Source organism: Rhinoderma darwinii, chromosome 11 (genome assembly GCF_050947455.1).
Source record: "Rhinoderma darwinii isolate aRhiDar2 chromosome 11, aRhiDar2.hap1, whole genome shotgun sequence".
Classification (NCBI taxonomy): domain Eukaryota; kingdom Metazoa; phylum Chordata; class Amphibia; order Anura; family Rhinodermatidae; genus Rhinoderma; species Rhinoderma darwinii.
This window is the reverse complement of record NC_134697.1, coordinates 42661773-42678132: the sequence shown is the minus strand read 5'-3', so window position 1 is coordinate 42678132 and position 16360 is coordinate 42661773. Positions and strand designations below refer to the sequence as shown.

Here is a 16360-nt window from a genome sequence, read left to right as displayed (position 1 = left end):
AAAAGAACCAGATAATTATTACTATTAAAATGCTTAGTCCAATTGCTTCTCGTAGCTCTCTTTACCTTATTAGTCGGTTGATCCCTCACTCAGGAACACCCTATCAAATGAAGCCAAACCATGAGAATTATTCGTGAGTTTCTTCAGGGGAACTTCCCAGAGGGTAGTGTGAGTTACTAACCCTTTTAATTATTGGTAATTTGCATGATGATTTGTTCTTTTCTTCTACTCTGTGCTGGCTCCTTGGTAGAAGTCACACCTGGACTTGCACAATAGTTTTGCTTTAAATAAAGCTCGGAAATATTATGGGCAGATCAAGGATATTATTATTATTATTTTTTTAACAAGAGAGTCTGTACTTGGTTTGGAAACCACAGCCTTCATACCTCAAGTCTTAAACATAATAGACTTGGTTTGACCAGATATTGTAGATTTTTCCAAGTAGAAATCTGGTTTTGTTTCACTTGAAAATGACAGATTTCATACATAAAAACCATTGTTGGACGCAAACTTATGGTGTTACCCAAGGGACAATTTATTTCCTTGACTGCATGAAGACTAGGCCTTTACAGGGTGTGTCTGGTGCGGTAGTATGATTTGAAGCATGCATACCTAAAGTAAGAACTGCACTTTATTGTAATTGTTTTCATTATCATACAGCCTGGTAAACCCAAATGCGCTCCGATTTTTTTCTCATCCATGTCTGGTTTGACAGAACCAAATGCAACATTATCATTGACTTTTTTTTTTTTTTTTTTTTTTTTAAGGAATTTCTTTCTTTTTTTTTTTTCTTGTTCACAAAAATAAGTAAATGTAACTGGTATATATGTGGTCCCTTTCCATACAGATGACCCAGGAAATCTGCCACAGAACGGAGTTAGGATGAAACTTCCCTATGTAGTTGGTTATGGGCTATATTTGGTTGAGGGGATAGAAGTGCATTCAGTATCTTTATGTGGGTGATCCCTACGACAGTTTAATAATTTTTCTGGTGTCACAACAAACAAAACTGTCAGGAAACGTCTTTCAAAATATCTATCTCTACGTAATCTTTCTACGCTCTTTATACTGAAACCTACATGAACATTTTATTGGACTCCGTAACCACAAGAATCCTGTTTTTGCTACTCTAGATTGATCTACAGACCTTTCTTACATTGACCGACCAGGACTTCAAGGAGCTTGGCATAACGACATTTGGTGCACGAAGGAAAATGCTGCTGGCTATCTCTGGTAACCTACCCTTTACTTGCCATCTTTTTACTTATGTTATTCTCACTGTGATATGCATTGTAAATAGTGATGTACTAAGCAACAGATTTTAACAAGCTAATTCAGATGCTTTTGAGATACTCAGTACATTGGTTTCGTTCATTGGGGCTGGGATTTTGCCTTATGCACAGGCATTTGAATTTGATGGTCATTTTTTAAGATTATTTACTAGTTCAACAAAATAAGCAGACTGATACTGGGTGTCGAAGTCAGTGTGTGGGACTCCGGTAGTTGAACACCTGCACCACTTCTGTCCTTATGTTATATAAGTTTCATAGCAAAGTGTAAATAAAGAATAGACTAAGTATACGGTATAGGAAAATTAATGGCTTGATACCCGTTGCCTGAGATCGCAGACTGATGTGTTGAGAGACTGTGTGAATGTTTACATGGGCGAGTTTAGACATTTGTAAAATTGTGATATTATAAAGGCCATACGTGAACCCGTTTTTTTACCACCTGAGATAACCGAGCTAGTTAATGGGGTAGTTTTAAGATATACTAAGGAATAACGAAGGAGATGGCGTTCGAGAGATGTTTTGAAATGAGCTTCAGTCTGGTTTTAGATATTTTTATTTCTAATCAGTAGGGCAATGCAAACTTTAAGTGCCATAGCAGTTGATAAATGTTTTTCTCTTGCTTGAATATAATTTTGACTATGCAATATGTGTAATGTCTTGTCATCTTTAAGTATGGGCTCAATTCCTGCTATAAAATATACTTCTATTTTATGCAAATATACCGCTATTATTCACCCTACTATAGTCCTTAGTATATTCATTTCTAAATAGAATGACTTACATTATTTACAGAACTGAATAAAAACCGAAGAAAGTTGTTTGAGCCGACTAATATCCGATCTGCTTTTCTGGAAGGAGGAGCCAGTGGGAGGCTTCCACGCCAGTATCACACAGACATTGCCAGTGTCAGCGGTCGCTGGTAGCAGTCAGCAGGATCACTTGACCATAAGTGCAGAGGACATGGCTGACCTGTGGACAAACATACTCTTTATTTGTACCATCAGCACTTTAACGTCAAGGTACCACGGACCAAAGTAACGTGTTCACACAAATACTTGTTTAGAACACCAAATGTGGGATAAGTATTGTTTGACTATGTAGACTGGACCGAAATGCAATAGCAGAAAAAAAATTTAATGGTTTTATGTTTTAGTATTTTATGTATAACTATAATGTATGCACTGAAATTTTACCTTTACTGAATGAAGAATTAATCTCTCAGATATTCGAGGGCATGACTTAATAGTTTTATTGTGAAGGAATTTCTAGTACTCCGTAGTAGTAATAATCAGATATTTCTGCACTTTACATCCTCCCAACTGTCTCCTGTGGAAATTTCATGTTCTCTCCTCTCCATGTAAACCGTTCTCACTAATCAATCGTAGCCTGATGCATTTACAGTAGCCACAATTCATCCTTTGTACGTATTGTAAAGTATTTCATTTATGCCAATGTAAGCTGGAAACGGAACCATTTTTGCAATTACTGGTAGCTGAATTTTTTTTATGCTGTTATTTAATATTCTCTGAACGCTTACAATGAAACAAGTTCACTGTAACAGATGAAAGGACCAGGGTGGACATTGTAGTTATAATTTCTTCTCCTTTGCATTCATCCCCATAATGACAACGCAAACGAAGAAGCAGGAGATGAATAATGCATGTTATTACATATATTTATACCAGCAGATAACATCCATCTCCTTGTCCTATGGCTTCTTATTTAAATAAGCAATACAAACCGCTAAGCCTGTTCATTTAGCCAGTGCCTAATGGGGATTCTTTTTGCATGTCCATAACCAAAGGTGATCGCACATCAACCACATCCATCACTTTTATACTGTGAAACCTCAAGGAAGCTTAAAGTTACGCTGTGTAACAATGATCATGAAGGACATCACACGTTGCCTTGTTTTGATAATGTCTTAATGTGTTTCCAGGAGGAGGCCGTCTGATTACATTTTCAGAGAACTAGGAATTGCATGTACTGTAAATTTGCTTAGACTGTAAAGAAGAAATGTTGTAAATCATCTTTACATGTAAAGCCTTAAAGGAGTTTTCCCATAATCAATATTTATCACCTATACACCACATCGATGGAAAAAATCTGATCAGTCAGAGTCCGAAATCTGGGACCCCATCGATCACAAGAATGGGCTTACCTGGCCATCCCTGTGCGCTCCATATGAATGGATCGATACTGCGCAGGCTCGACCACTGTCCCATTCCTTTTCTATGGGGCTGCCAGAGATAGCTGAGCGCTGTCTCCGGCAACCCCATAGACAGTTAATAGAGCAGTGGCCAATCATGTGTAGTACCGCTCCATTTATCAGTGACACACATGGATGGCCAGGTTACAGCTGGATCGGTGCGGGTCCCAGCGGTCGGATCCCCACCGATCATTTTTTTATCACCTATCCACTGGATAAGTGATAAAAAATGATTATGGGAAAAGCCCTTTAAAGCTACATGTGGAGCTGCACCAGCAGTGAGAGCTTCCACCTGGATAAGTGCTCTTGATTACTGGCACCTTAAGGGTCTGAAGGCATGGTACGGTCTATAAGCCTAAATTTACACTGATGCCATTGATTGCTTTCATAATTAACTTACCATGACTTTTTGCACACAAAGGGAATGTTTTTTGTTTTCGTTTTTTATAAGATATATATATATATATATAAATCTATTTTTTTTTTCTCGCTGCACAGAGTTAAATGTATGGGCATAGGCAAAGCAGCAATAAAATAACTAACTATTGATAAGTCACTATTAAGTGGTGGTTTTGGGGCTTTGAACACTACATTTGGTGAACCACTTCCTTTTATAGATTTGTGGTGTTATACTTCTACTAGCTTTTTATGCCATATGGGTCTTTGGAATTCCACATTTTAATAAAACACATATGGGTATTGAAACTTTTTATAATTTTAGAGTGTCTCCCTTTATGTAGCATTGTTTTGTTTAAATTCTATGACTTGTTCTTTGATTTATATTTTGATGTGACAGGGTGTGGCACGGGAATATTCTATATCACCCAAAGGTACTGCAAGAGTAATGGGCATGTTGTATGTACAATAAACTTCTAGGGAATCCTTCTCACAGTTTTTTCTTTCCCTATTCAATCTGGTCATGAGTACAGGATGATCCATAAATGAAAATGTTTGCCAGATTACATTCATCCCAGTATTTGTTACTTTTATGTTATGCCTTGAGAGTGACAAGTTATCTGTAAATGTAGAACAGATACAGATTATATTTCATTCGGGGGGTGTGGGTCATCAATTTTTATTTTTTTTTTGAAGTTTTTTTACTTTTTTTAATTAAATGTGGATTGCGACCATTAAAATGGAGTTTTTTAACTAATCGTGTTATTTTCAAGAAAATAAATTTATAACCCTCAACTTGTGTGATGACTTTTTTTTTATGTATATATTTTTCTATTTTTTTTTTATTTTCTTAGTCCGTCTTTATAGGGAGTTACAGTAAGTACATGTAACATAACAATGATATACAAGAGGCATCACATGAAAAGAGGAGGTGCATGAATATAGGTTGTTTATTAAAGAAGTAGTTTGACATTGAATAAAGTAGGTTAGAAAGTTGTAAGCAACAGAATAAGGACCTAAATAATTATACAATTATACATTGCAATTTTGTGTGGTCGTCTCAATGAGGTTTCAGTGAAAAATTGAGCTGTGGTAAGTGAACCAATATAAATAGAATACAAGACAGTTGTAATCCTTTTGCTGTAAAATTTGGTATTGATCAGTAGTCTTCTTAAATAGCTCATCTTCAGGAGAAATTTCACCGTAGTCGAATACAAGGTTGTGCACTCCCGGGGGAAAATTTACTAATGCTGTCTAATATTTAGACATTGTAGACTTAGACCAAGCAGTCAGAAAATACACCAAATTTTTTTAAGTGGCTCACGCTGTATGGTAAAATTGGCGCTCCTTGCTAAACATGTTTTAGTCCATGCCAGTTTTTTGTTTTGCACAAAATTTTTGTGCAATTTTGGTGCACAGTGAAGCGTTTTTCTTCTAAACCATGCACCATCATTATCCAATCAACATTCTGTCTGGAAGGCGCAAACACAAGTCTGCCGCTTCTGGGAAAAATGGAGCCTTGTGTTGTGAATGTGATATCTTGGCTCATTGAATCTGACAGAGAATAGAAGCATCAGGGAGCAAGACGCACCAATTTTTTTAAATTAAGAATGAGTACACTGATCCAGACTTATGCATATATACGAGTATGTTTGGATCTATAGTTGGTTACCAAATGTATACTATTCCTTGATTGATGTGTTTAACATGTAGAAGATGCAAGAGAACTGGACCCCAGGTAAGTAAGTGCTGGAAACAAAGATCTACCTGCGTAAATGTCTCAAAAACCCTGAAATAGTAAGTGAATTTAAATGGTTCCATAATCGATGCTGTATTGGTGGCTTCCTGGAACAGTTCTTTAAGATCTTTTAGATACTTGAAAGGAAACATCTCAGCTTATTCTATTGAACCCACTGAACACTCCCCAAGGAGTGGGTGCCTGTTTGGAAATGGGTCCTCTATAGCACCTGTGGTATTTGTAGCCCAGAGGGGTATACAACATGTTTTTAGAGGGTATTCACACTGTCCTCATGGTGTGCTTCGAAGGCACAGCTCCTCACAGTTCTTTGATGCGGAAACCGCATCTAAATAAACACCAAAAAAGGTTGAAATCGCCTCCCAGTGATTTCAATGGGAGGATGCGGCGCCTGTTTTCCCTAGTGGCTTTAGCCGCTCGCGGGGAAAAAAAAGCAGCATGTGCTTTCTTGCCGCGGTTCCGCCTCTGACCTCCCATTGAAATCAATGGGAGGCAGAAAGTTTCTAGCCGCATTTTTTGGCCGCGGGCAAGAAAACTACGGCAAGAATGTGCAGGCAGGTCAAAATCTGCCTGTTTTTTTTTCTGCCTGAAAAATATTCTGTGTGAACAGGGCCTAATTGTTGCAGCACAGTGCATAATTATAGCTTTGGGGGTGCCACAGTGTAATTTATTTGAGTAGGAAATTTAAGCTTGGTACTACACTTAAGTTACTCCCATGCAGCTGTAGTGTTCTTGGGGTGATTGGAAGTGTTGGGGTTGAGCCGCACAGCGTTTCCCATTATAGCCATGTTACATTTTAGTATCATCTGACCAGGGAACCTTATTCTATTTGTTTGGGGAAACTGCCACATGCTGTTTGGCAAACTCAAAGAGTTTTGTCTTATGTTTTTCTTTTAACCCTTTCAGGACTAAGCCATTTTTAACTTTTTTTATTTCCATTTTTCACTACCCTCCTTCCAAGAGCCATAACTTGTATTTTTCCATCAATGGAGTGGTGTGAAATCTTATGTTTTGCGGGAGCAGGTGTAGTTCATAGTGGCACTATTTAAAGGCTATGTACACCTTATTGAAATATCTTTTTTTTTTTTTTAATAAAAAAAAAAGTCCGTGTGATTGGTGCAACTTTACATTTTTAATAAGTATTTTGAAAGTTTTTTTACTTTTTGAGATACAGCTGCTTTTGAATTCAGTATTGTGCGCTAAGACCTGAATTAGTCAGGTCCACAGGACTGATGGGTTCAGTGAAAGTGGCGTAATACAGTAGAAGCAGTGCGGGTGAGATATGAGCAAATCTCATCCCCCTCACAGCTCAAAAAATCAGCAGAAAAAAACTTTCATAGTCACCTGTGGCACAATTGTTGGAGCCGCAGCATGTCTATTTATTCTCCGAAATCGCTGCTCTTCTTTAGTGGGCTTTCCCCATTGAATTCAATGGGGTGGTAAAAACGCTGGGATTCTGCCGCGAAAAATAAAAAGTGGCAAAAATAAAAAAATGTTTCATTTGAAAATAATAAATAATTTGGAAATAATAAATAAAGATCTTACTTACCCCCTGCAGTAGCCCTAGTGACCTGATCCTCTCTTCTGAGCACAGCATCAAAGTTGCTTAGAGAAAAACTGGCGACGCTCAGCCTTCACATTCAAAAGGAGGTTATAAGATCTCTGCAGAGTTCTCCACGTACCAAAATGAGCCAGGGTGTGATCAGAGACATTACGTCGCTCTGCCTCAGACAACCTATCTGCCGCACGTTTCTCAGACTCTCGCGTCCGCCTCTTAACAAATCAAATCGAAGACCTAAGGCAACACCTCAAATAGGCCTTAGCAGTATCCCAAGTCAAGAGATTATCAGCAGGAGGCGGATTAGTGACAAACCGTGTCGTGAGCTGGTCAGTAATTCTATCAGGTTCAGGAAACTGGGATAAGCCGAAGGGATGAAATCGCCAATTGCGAGAAACAGGAGGCAAGCCAACATCAAGGGATAGCAACATGGGTGAATGGTCCGATATTCCTCTCTGCAGATACTGGATGTCAGCAACACTAAGCAGAGTACGAGGAGTACAAAAAATATTGTCAATACGGGAAAGAGATCGGTGAGTGGGTGAGTAGCAGGAGTACAGCAATTCCTGAGGATGGAGATGCCGCCACATATCACTCCAACCCACTGCATCCAGCCACCCTCCCAGCACCGACCTCCCTCCAGGACGTCCCCCCTCCCGCACCCGAACAAAACAATCCTTCAGTGTGTCCGGAACCATATTAAAATCACCCGCACATATCACCTGGTGATCAAAGGCTGCAGCGGTCACATGGACTACAGAGTCATCACAGGAGGCTACACTCAGAAGAGAGACACATCTCTATGACTACTGGAAGCAGCGATACCAATTTAGTTTTTTTGTTTTTTACGTTACTTTAGAGGAAAATGGGAAAAGTTGTTTTTTTTTCTCACTTTTTTAATTTTTTTGTACACTACTGAAAACTTTAACTCTTTTTTACTTTTTTATTAGTCCCCCCCTATGGGATTTGAACCAGCGATCGTCACTAATGTATCGCAGTGCATTGTAATTTTTACAGGCTTCTGTTAAGAGGCAGGGCTTAACAGAGACCGAAAGAAGGCAGACCTGCGGGCCTTCATTAGACTACCTGGCTGCCATGACCACAATCGGCACGCCGATGGCCTCGCGGAGGTGCCAATATGCTTTCATAGGGGGCTGCCCGATCTTTCTAATGGCTTTAGATGCCATGGTCGCTGTTGACCGTGGCATGTAAGTGGCTAAATGGCCAGGATCAGAGTGATCTGTGTTCCTGGCTGTTAGAGGGAGTCAGCTTTATTACAGATGGCACCTTGTACTGTGTATGGAACGGGGGCTCCGCGCGTGAGCCCACTTCATACTTCGACCCCCGCACCAGGATGCGCAGTTACGTCCAGGTGCATGAAGGGGTTAAGCATTGACTTTTTATGTCCACTATTCCATAAAGCCAGAAGTGCTTATAGTGGTTCTATGGACAGATACTTCCATCTCTGCTAGGGATCTTTGGAGCTTTTTCAGTGTTATCATTGGTGTCTTTGTTGAATTTATGATTAATACCGTCCTTGCCTGATCGGTGAGTTTTGGTGGGCTGTCGTCTCTTGTCAGTTTGTAGCTGTGCCATTTTTTTTTCCCGTTTTGGTGCTCAGTGGGATGTTCAAGGTTCGGGATATCTTTTTATAACCCTAATACCTTATTCAGACTAACGTAGCATACGTCCGTATGGCGGCCGTTAAAACAACGGCCGTCACACGGACGTGTGTATTTCATTGGGGCTGTTCACACAGCCGTTTCAATGGACCGCATAAAGGGTCCGTTGAAAAATAGAACATGCCCTATTGGATCCCTCCGTAGACTCCAGTCTATGGGGATCTGTGAAAACGGGACCCGCACGAGGGCAACTCGGACATTTTTCACATCCGAGTTTCCCCACGTTCGTCTGAATAAGGCCTAGCACTAATATGCATTTCAACAAAATGTTGTCTCTGACCTGTTTGGAGAGCTCCTTGGTCTTCCTGTCAGAGCAGGTGTATTTATACATACGGGGTAAATGCATATACACTTACAACTTTTCAGTTTTGTTTTTTTTTGTTTTTTCAAACAAGGTATTTTTTAATTCCAGTGTAACAATTTTGACTATATTGTCAACTAATAATAAATAAAAATGTAAAATCCATCTTAATTCCAGGTTGTAATGCAACAAAAGAGGAAAAGGCTCTGTATGAAGTGATACCCTCTCCCCAAGTCCTACAATGTTAGCAATAAACCCATGGATCATGGAAAGCGATGGGGCAAACCAGCATAACGTCCTCCTGTCTTAGATGGTAAGAGTTAGTGTTGTCAATCAGCAGCAGAAGGGTGATCTATTTTAATCTTTGCTATGGAGCCCTTTTAACTCTATGTACACCCGTGCCCTGTAACTTCCATATCCTATTTCTTATAGGGGAAAATGAGCAAATTCTTTATACTGATTGATGTTGCTGTCCTAGGCATGAACCCAGTCTAATTTGGGGGAACTGTAAAAACACAAAAAATGTTCAGATGCCATTCACAATCTTAACAGGATGAAGGCTCTTATTTCTTCTTTGGTTAGATACAGTATTACCACAATCTATGCCTCAATGATTGGACCTCCCAAAAACACCACCCATTTCAAACGAAGGCTTTGAAACCACACACCGTTTAGGGTGACATGTTTTGTAATACAATTATAGAAGGAGACCACCCAAGATTCTAAAGCAATGAAATAACTCCTTAATGTCAGATAATCTTGGCCCTTGTAGTTTAACCAAGCTTTACAACCTCACCCCTCATGATTCTGAACCGTGTTTATATTTCAGCTCATTATACTTGCTTTTTGGGACAAGTTTTTTTTTTAAAATAATAAATTTTTAACACTTATATGATGCACATATATATTATTATTATATACCGTATTATATGGTGCACATGAGCATGCACACTACATACAGAATGTTCGGGTATGTTCACACACTTAACCAAAAACATCCGAAAATACAGAGCTGTTTTCAAGGAAAAAACGCTCCTGATTTTCAGCTGTTTTCTAATCAAACTCGTGTTTTTCACTGCGTTTTTGACGGCCGTTTTTGGAGCGGTTTTTCTATAGTCAATGAAAAACTGCTTCAAAAACGGCCCAAGAAGTGACATGCAGTTAGACCCAGTTAGACCCAGCAGCAGTCCGCCACTAACGGCACCCGGCGATCATGTGACCAGTCACATGAACACCGGGTGCAATAGAGACCGCGGCATGGCCGCTGCCTCTATTCCTATACACAGCGTTCATTGAGCGCTGTGTACAAGTGATCAGAGAAGACAGAAGCAGCGAAAGCTGCTTCTATCCTCTCCTCGGGGTCCCCGGCAGTCACTGACAGCCAGAGACCCGACATTCAGCTGCCCGATCGCTCGGGCAGCAAGTTAAAACCCGAGCCGTAAAAAGGCTATGGCTCGGGTTTTAAGGACCCTGACTGCTGGCCGTAAAAACACAGCCAGCGGTCGGGAACCAGTTAAAGGTGTTGATACCCTCCTGTCATGCTTCCTAGAACATATACTTCATAGCTTTGTACATTGCTACTTGCTCAATGCTCTATACCTTAACCCCTTAAGGACACGGACAATTTTGGCCGTGAGGACAGAACAATTTTTTTATATTTCCCTCTTTACATCCTGACCCTCGTAACTTTTTTTATTTTTTGTACGACGTAGTTGTATGAGACTTTGTTTTTTGCGGGACAAGTTATACTTTATGCAGATACCATTTTTGGGCACAAATACATTATCGCTTAATTTATATACATTTTTATTTTGGTGAAAATGCAGAAAAAAAGCAGTTCCGCTGCAGTTTTCATATTTTATTACACCGATCATCATAAATAATGTTATACTTTTGTAGTACAGGTTGTTACGGTCGTGGTGATACCAAATGTCTATATTTCATGTTTTGGGACTTCTATTTTAAAAAGCTTATTTATTGTAAAAAAATAAATGTGTATTTAATATTTTTATTTAAAGAAAAATTTAATTTAACTTTTTTTTTTTTAAATCCCATAGAGAGATTTTTATTTTCTCTATATGCCAGTACATTAGCCGGTATACTGATACTACACAGGCAGTTGTTAGGGCATACTGAGGTATGCCCTAACAGGAAATATGGTCAGACAGCCCTGGGGTCCTTCAATGGACCCTAGGCTTTCTGGCCATACAAGTTATGGGCTTAGATCGCATCATTTATTTACTTTGAATGCCATGATCAGGTTTGATCATGGCATTCAAGCGGTTAACGGTGGAGAGAATAGTTTTTAAAATGACGGCTCGTCAAAAGAAGTGCAGGACACTTCTTGGGACGTTTTTGGAGCAGTTTTCTCATAGACTCTATTGAAAACCGCTCCAAAAACGGCCGTGAAAAACGCGAGTTGCTCAAAAAACGTCTGAAAATCAGGAGCTGTTTTCCCTTGTATTTTCAGACGTATTTTGTTAATCGTGTGAACATACCCTAAAGGTGTCTGTCTCCATAACTCCAATAGCCTTTAGTGTTAGGCTGGGTTCACACGAGCATTTTACGTCCGTAATGGACGGAACGTATTTCGGCCGCAAGTCCCGGACCGAACACACTGCAGGGAGCCGGGCTCCTAGCATCATAGTTATGTACGACCCCTAGCATCGTACATAACTATGATGCTAGGAGCCCGGCTCCCTGCAGTGTGTTCGGTCCGGGACTTGCCGCCGAAATACGTTCCGTCCATTACGGACGTAACATGCTTGTGTGAACCCAGCCTTAGAGGGCCACGCACATGCGCAGCAGCCTCTCCTATGTGTGGCTGTGGTGGGGGGGGGGGGGGGGGGGTCAGGTGGAGTCCAGGTTCAAGAGCTAGATAGGAGCCCCAACCAAAGTTTTTGCCCAGGACCCTCCACCATCTCTAATCGACTACAAGCTTGTTATAGAGTATGTGGAGCTGAGCAGATTGATTGATCAACCTTTTGCCACGAAATTATACAACTTGCAATTTATTGATCTAAATCTTTGCTCATTCTGGGGTATGTACTATTACATTTTTTCCACTGTCAGAAAAATTACATCACTGTGGTTCCATTGCTAGATATGGGACATAACACACAACACATATCATTTTAGTTGTAGCTGTACAATCCATATATGTATATAACGTTTGCATTAAAACATTGATGAAATACAGAATTAGTTAATCTATAAGTAAAATCGTCGCAAACTCAGACTACTATACTGAGCAACAAGATAGGACCTCTGACAGACTGAGCTCCCGCATATATTGTACAGACAAGTGCTCTCCCTGGGGCGTAATTGTGTCACGACAATATCCTGTAACATGATCAAAAGTCTGACTTATTTTGACTGTTTCAATTCCCTAATGCTACATGAAATTAATGTTAACTTTGAAAACATTGCACGTTATATCCAGGGAAATGCTGTAACTCAGAAAAGCAAAAAGGTTTTTATGAATTGCTCAATATCCAAAGGAAAGTCTTGCTGAAAACCAAGTACAGTAAATCTAATGTTAAATACTATTACTCTATAAATAAAAGCTTCTGTTTAGAAGTGCATTGTTTTCTTTCGTGACAGTGATCATCAACGAAGATAAGTTGAAATATGAGCAGACTGCATTGCTACCTTAATTAAGGGATACGGTTAGCAGTTTTGAGGTCTCAAAACTGTTGACCGCTGTATAGGGGAGGGAAAGGACATTGTAAACCTACTTCTTAACATAGTCATACAAGTTTGATTCCCCTGGTGTGAAGATTCCCTTTTAAAGGCATATTCCAGGCAGAACAAAGCAGTGCCACAAGACCTACCTAAACTTCTCGTCTTATTTGTTAGCGATTTTGTTTTTCTGTAGATAAGTTTGCTAAATTGATTCCATTTTTACATTTTCTATTGAGATCTTTATAAGTCTGGAAAGCTTTTGCGGAGACCTCAGCCTTCATTGTTTTGAATGTGTTTTGTTTTTGTCTTATATTCAGTAATTCCCTATTCATCCATATTGGTCTCCTTTTATTCCTGGACATTTTATTACCAGTGGGTATAAACTTACTACACGATTCATTAAATAGATCTTTAAAAGCTCCCTATTTATCTTTAGTATTCCTATTTAGCATTACATGATCCCAGTCAACAAGATGGTGTTCTGTTAGACAGCTAGCACATATTCAGGTTTCAGTTCCACAGATTCTTAAAATTTTCCTGGATGGGGTCAAAAAAGTCCTGAGTTGGAATACTATTAGGGTACAGAATTCAGCTTTGGCACCTTTCTGGTCAATCTTTCTAGTTGATCTTTCTAGTCGACCATTAAATAGGAGATTTTTTTTCAGGCTCTAAAAACCTCAGGCCGCCTGTTCGATTATTCTTCCCATCTGGGAGTTTCTCCACAGTTCTGGAATTTTTCTTGTCTGCTCCATGTGGACCCTTGTACACCATTCAGAACTAATTATTTTCTTGAAAACTCTTATTGCAGTTACTACTGCTAAAAGAATCTTGGAATTACAGGCCTTGGCTTTAGAAAATATCCTTCTTAGAACATTACTGAGTTTTGTTCCCATAGTTTAATCTTCAGCATATATAAATCAAGTAATTGAGTTACCAATATCCTATCCATCACCTAATTCTGAAGAGGAGAAGAGATGGCATAAATTAGATGTTAACCTAATCTAATTTAGATGTTAATATAAATCTATTTGCATAGAACCAATGATTTTACACTAGAGGAAAATATTTTTCCTTAGTGGTCAGGACGTAGAAAAGTACTATACCTAAATGGAGAACACCAAGAGAATCCCTAGAATACTCATTGTAAATATGCATTTCAATTGATGCATGATGTCTGTAGGGAACCGGGCACAAAAGCCCATAATAAACATGGTGGTAACAGGAGACCCGCTGATTTGAAACAAAACCTAAAGATTGGAGTCTGACACACCAAAGATGAATTAAAACAATATAAATTTATTAGATCAATTAAAAATAACAAAACATTAAAAACAGATGATTGCCACAGTGCGGATAGACAACCAGATAATACAGTACAATAAATGGTGCTGTGTAAACAAGAAAGGATAGAACTATAGCACATTACACCTATATAATATATTTTTATCACAGCATAAAGGAGTAAGAAAACTTACTCAGCCTTTTGTATATGGACTATATTTGAAAGGTAATTCCAGCAGCCAAATGTATATGAACATATGGTGGTTCGATGATGGATGCAATAACGATATATACACCATGTGTGGCCTTTACATGATGCACATGAGAACTTGCCCATAACAGTAGTAAATAAATTTAGCAAAGGTGTATACACACCATATATAAAGGTATGTTACAATGCACAAGAAGATCTCTTACCCATCACAAGAGTCAACGTATCTGGCGTCAGCACCCAACGCGCGTTTCGGCCCGGAAGCCTTCGTCTGGGGGTGGTGTCAAGAAGAGAAACCAAGCCCTTTAAATCCCCTTCAACCAATCACAGGTAAGGAGTTTTGGAAGGTCTAATAAAATATCATCCACGATATCACAGTCCGGTGTGTCAACATCCGGGGCACGGCACCGGAGGCAGAAGACGTCAGAGACACGTGTCCCGCAATCTGGTCCGCCCTGCGAGGTGGAGACACGGACTGCGAGACCGCGCATGCGCATAAGGTAGGATGTAGAGGATCGTTCGTGATACAGTAAACATTTGATGGATACATACATAAGAAAAAGATGGCAACGCAAGAGGGTGGGAAAGAGGGACTTGTTATTGTATTTTATGGATCTATAATCTATCCCTAACCTATCCCTATGCTCATTATAAAAGTGGACAAAAAGAAAAGTATGTAAACTAAATAAACCCACAATAAAAATTGGTGTTGCATACCATTATTGCATAGAGCATCTATACATATTCAAATAAAGAGTAACATAGTCAATTGAATGAACATACAAATCAATACAATGTTTCCAGAAAATATATTTACACATCTATAACAACATACATAATGTGACAATACATAAAATTAATAAACAATAACATTATTATAAGTGCATAAAAAAAATCTATAAGTGCACATGAAAAAATTATTGATTTAGATGTTTAAAATAGTGGAGGAAATAAAAAGTTCCACTTAAAAAACCATATATATAAAAAATATATATACACATGCCCATACTTGTGCACTGCATATCTGAACATATCAGACTAGGAGAGTGAATAAATAAATGTAATGAAGAGACAAACTAAAAAACATAAATAAGGAAATATGATTCAATGTAGTGACAGTCCGCTATCGGAGGAGAAAAATGTATTAATACAAAAAGTGAAAAAAACCAAAAATAAAAATAAAATATGAATAAAGAAAACCAAAAGAAACATCACAAACTGTGTAGGACGACGGAAAATTAGTCGCTAAAAATGGGATCATGTGATATATGATTGTGTACATTAGAAAAAAAATAAAATAATATATATATATATATATATATATATATATATATATATATATGCATGTATACCGGTGTATAAATAATTAATTGTGTCAAGTGTGCGGCTAAAACTGTGAAGACGTTATAAGACACATAAGATTATATATTATATAATAAACTAATACATATTGTTGGAAAAGGAGTGACTGTAGTGCAAGAACTGCTAATACTGTAGCTAAAGTGATGATTATCAAAAACATATTAGAGAAGTATTTACAAAAAGTGAATAAATACAAAAGATAAATATCTAATCCAAGTGCATACTAGGAAATTGTACAAGCAATGCTGGAGTACATACATATACGCTCACATACATGCCTACATACATACATCCGCTGAAAATGAAATACAAAATTGACATAAAGTGCAAAATAGCAATTACAAAGTTCATGATATAGTAAAAAAACATACGTAGAAAAGGTAGAAAGGCAAGCAAAGCTAAACTTATCAGATGGAAGAGAAATGCAATTTTGCTTGCTTATCAGACCCAGAACCTGGATCCTTCATTTTCTTTCAAAGCCAACGCTATAAGTAGTCTAGCTGCATCTTGGGCGGAGTTCAGAGTATCTATAGCTGCCTGCTGGCCTAGTTCACATGGAGTTCTTTGCAGGAAAAAAAAAATGAATTTTGAGTCAAACCTTAAATTGCCAGCGTTGTTTAAAGTGTTT

General features: G+C 38.6%; 1 protein-coding gene across 1 annotated transcript in view; it reads left to right on the top strand.

Moving 5' to 3' along the window:
* Nucleotides 1-4674, top strand: part of BICC1 (BicC family RNA binding protein 1) — a 225003-nt gene extending 220329 nt beyond the window's left edge. The window contains exons 20-21 of the mRNA XM_075841183.1: nucleotides 1134-1233; nucleotides 2085-4674. Of these exons, the coding sequence (XP_075697298.1) occupies nucleotides 1134-1233; nucleotides 2085-2215 (231 nt within the window). The 3' untranslated portion in view covers nucleotides 2216-4674. The remainder of the gene's footprint in view (nucleotides 1-1133; nucleotides 1234-2084) is intronic.
* The last annotated feature ends 11686 nt before the right edge of the window (nucleotides 4675-16360 follow it).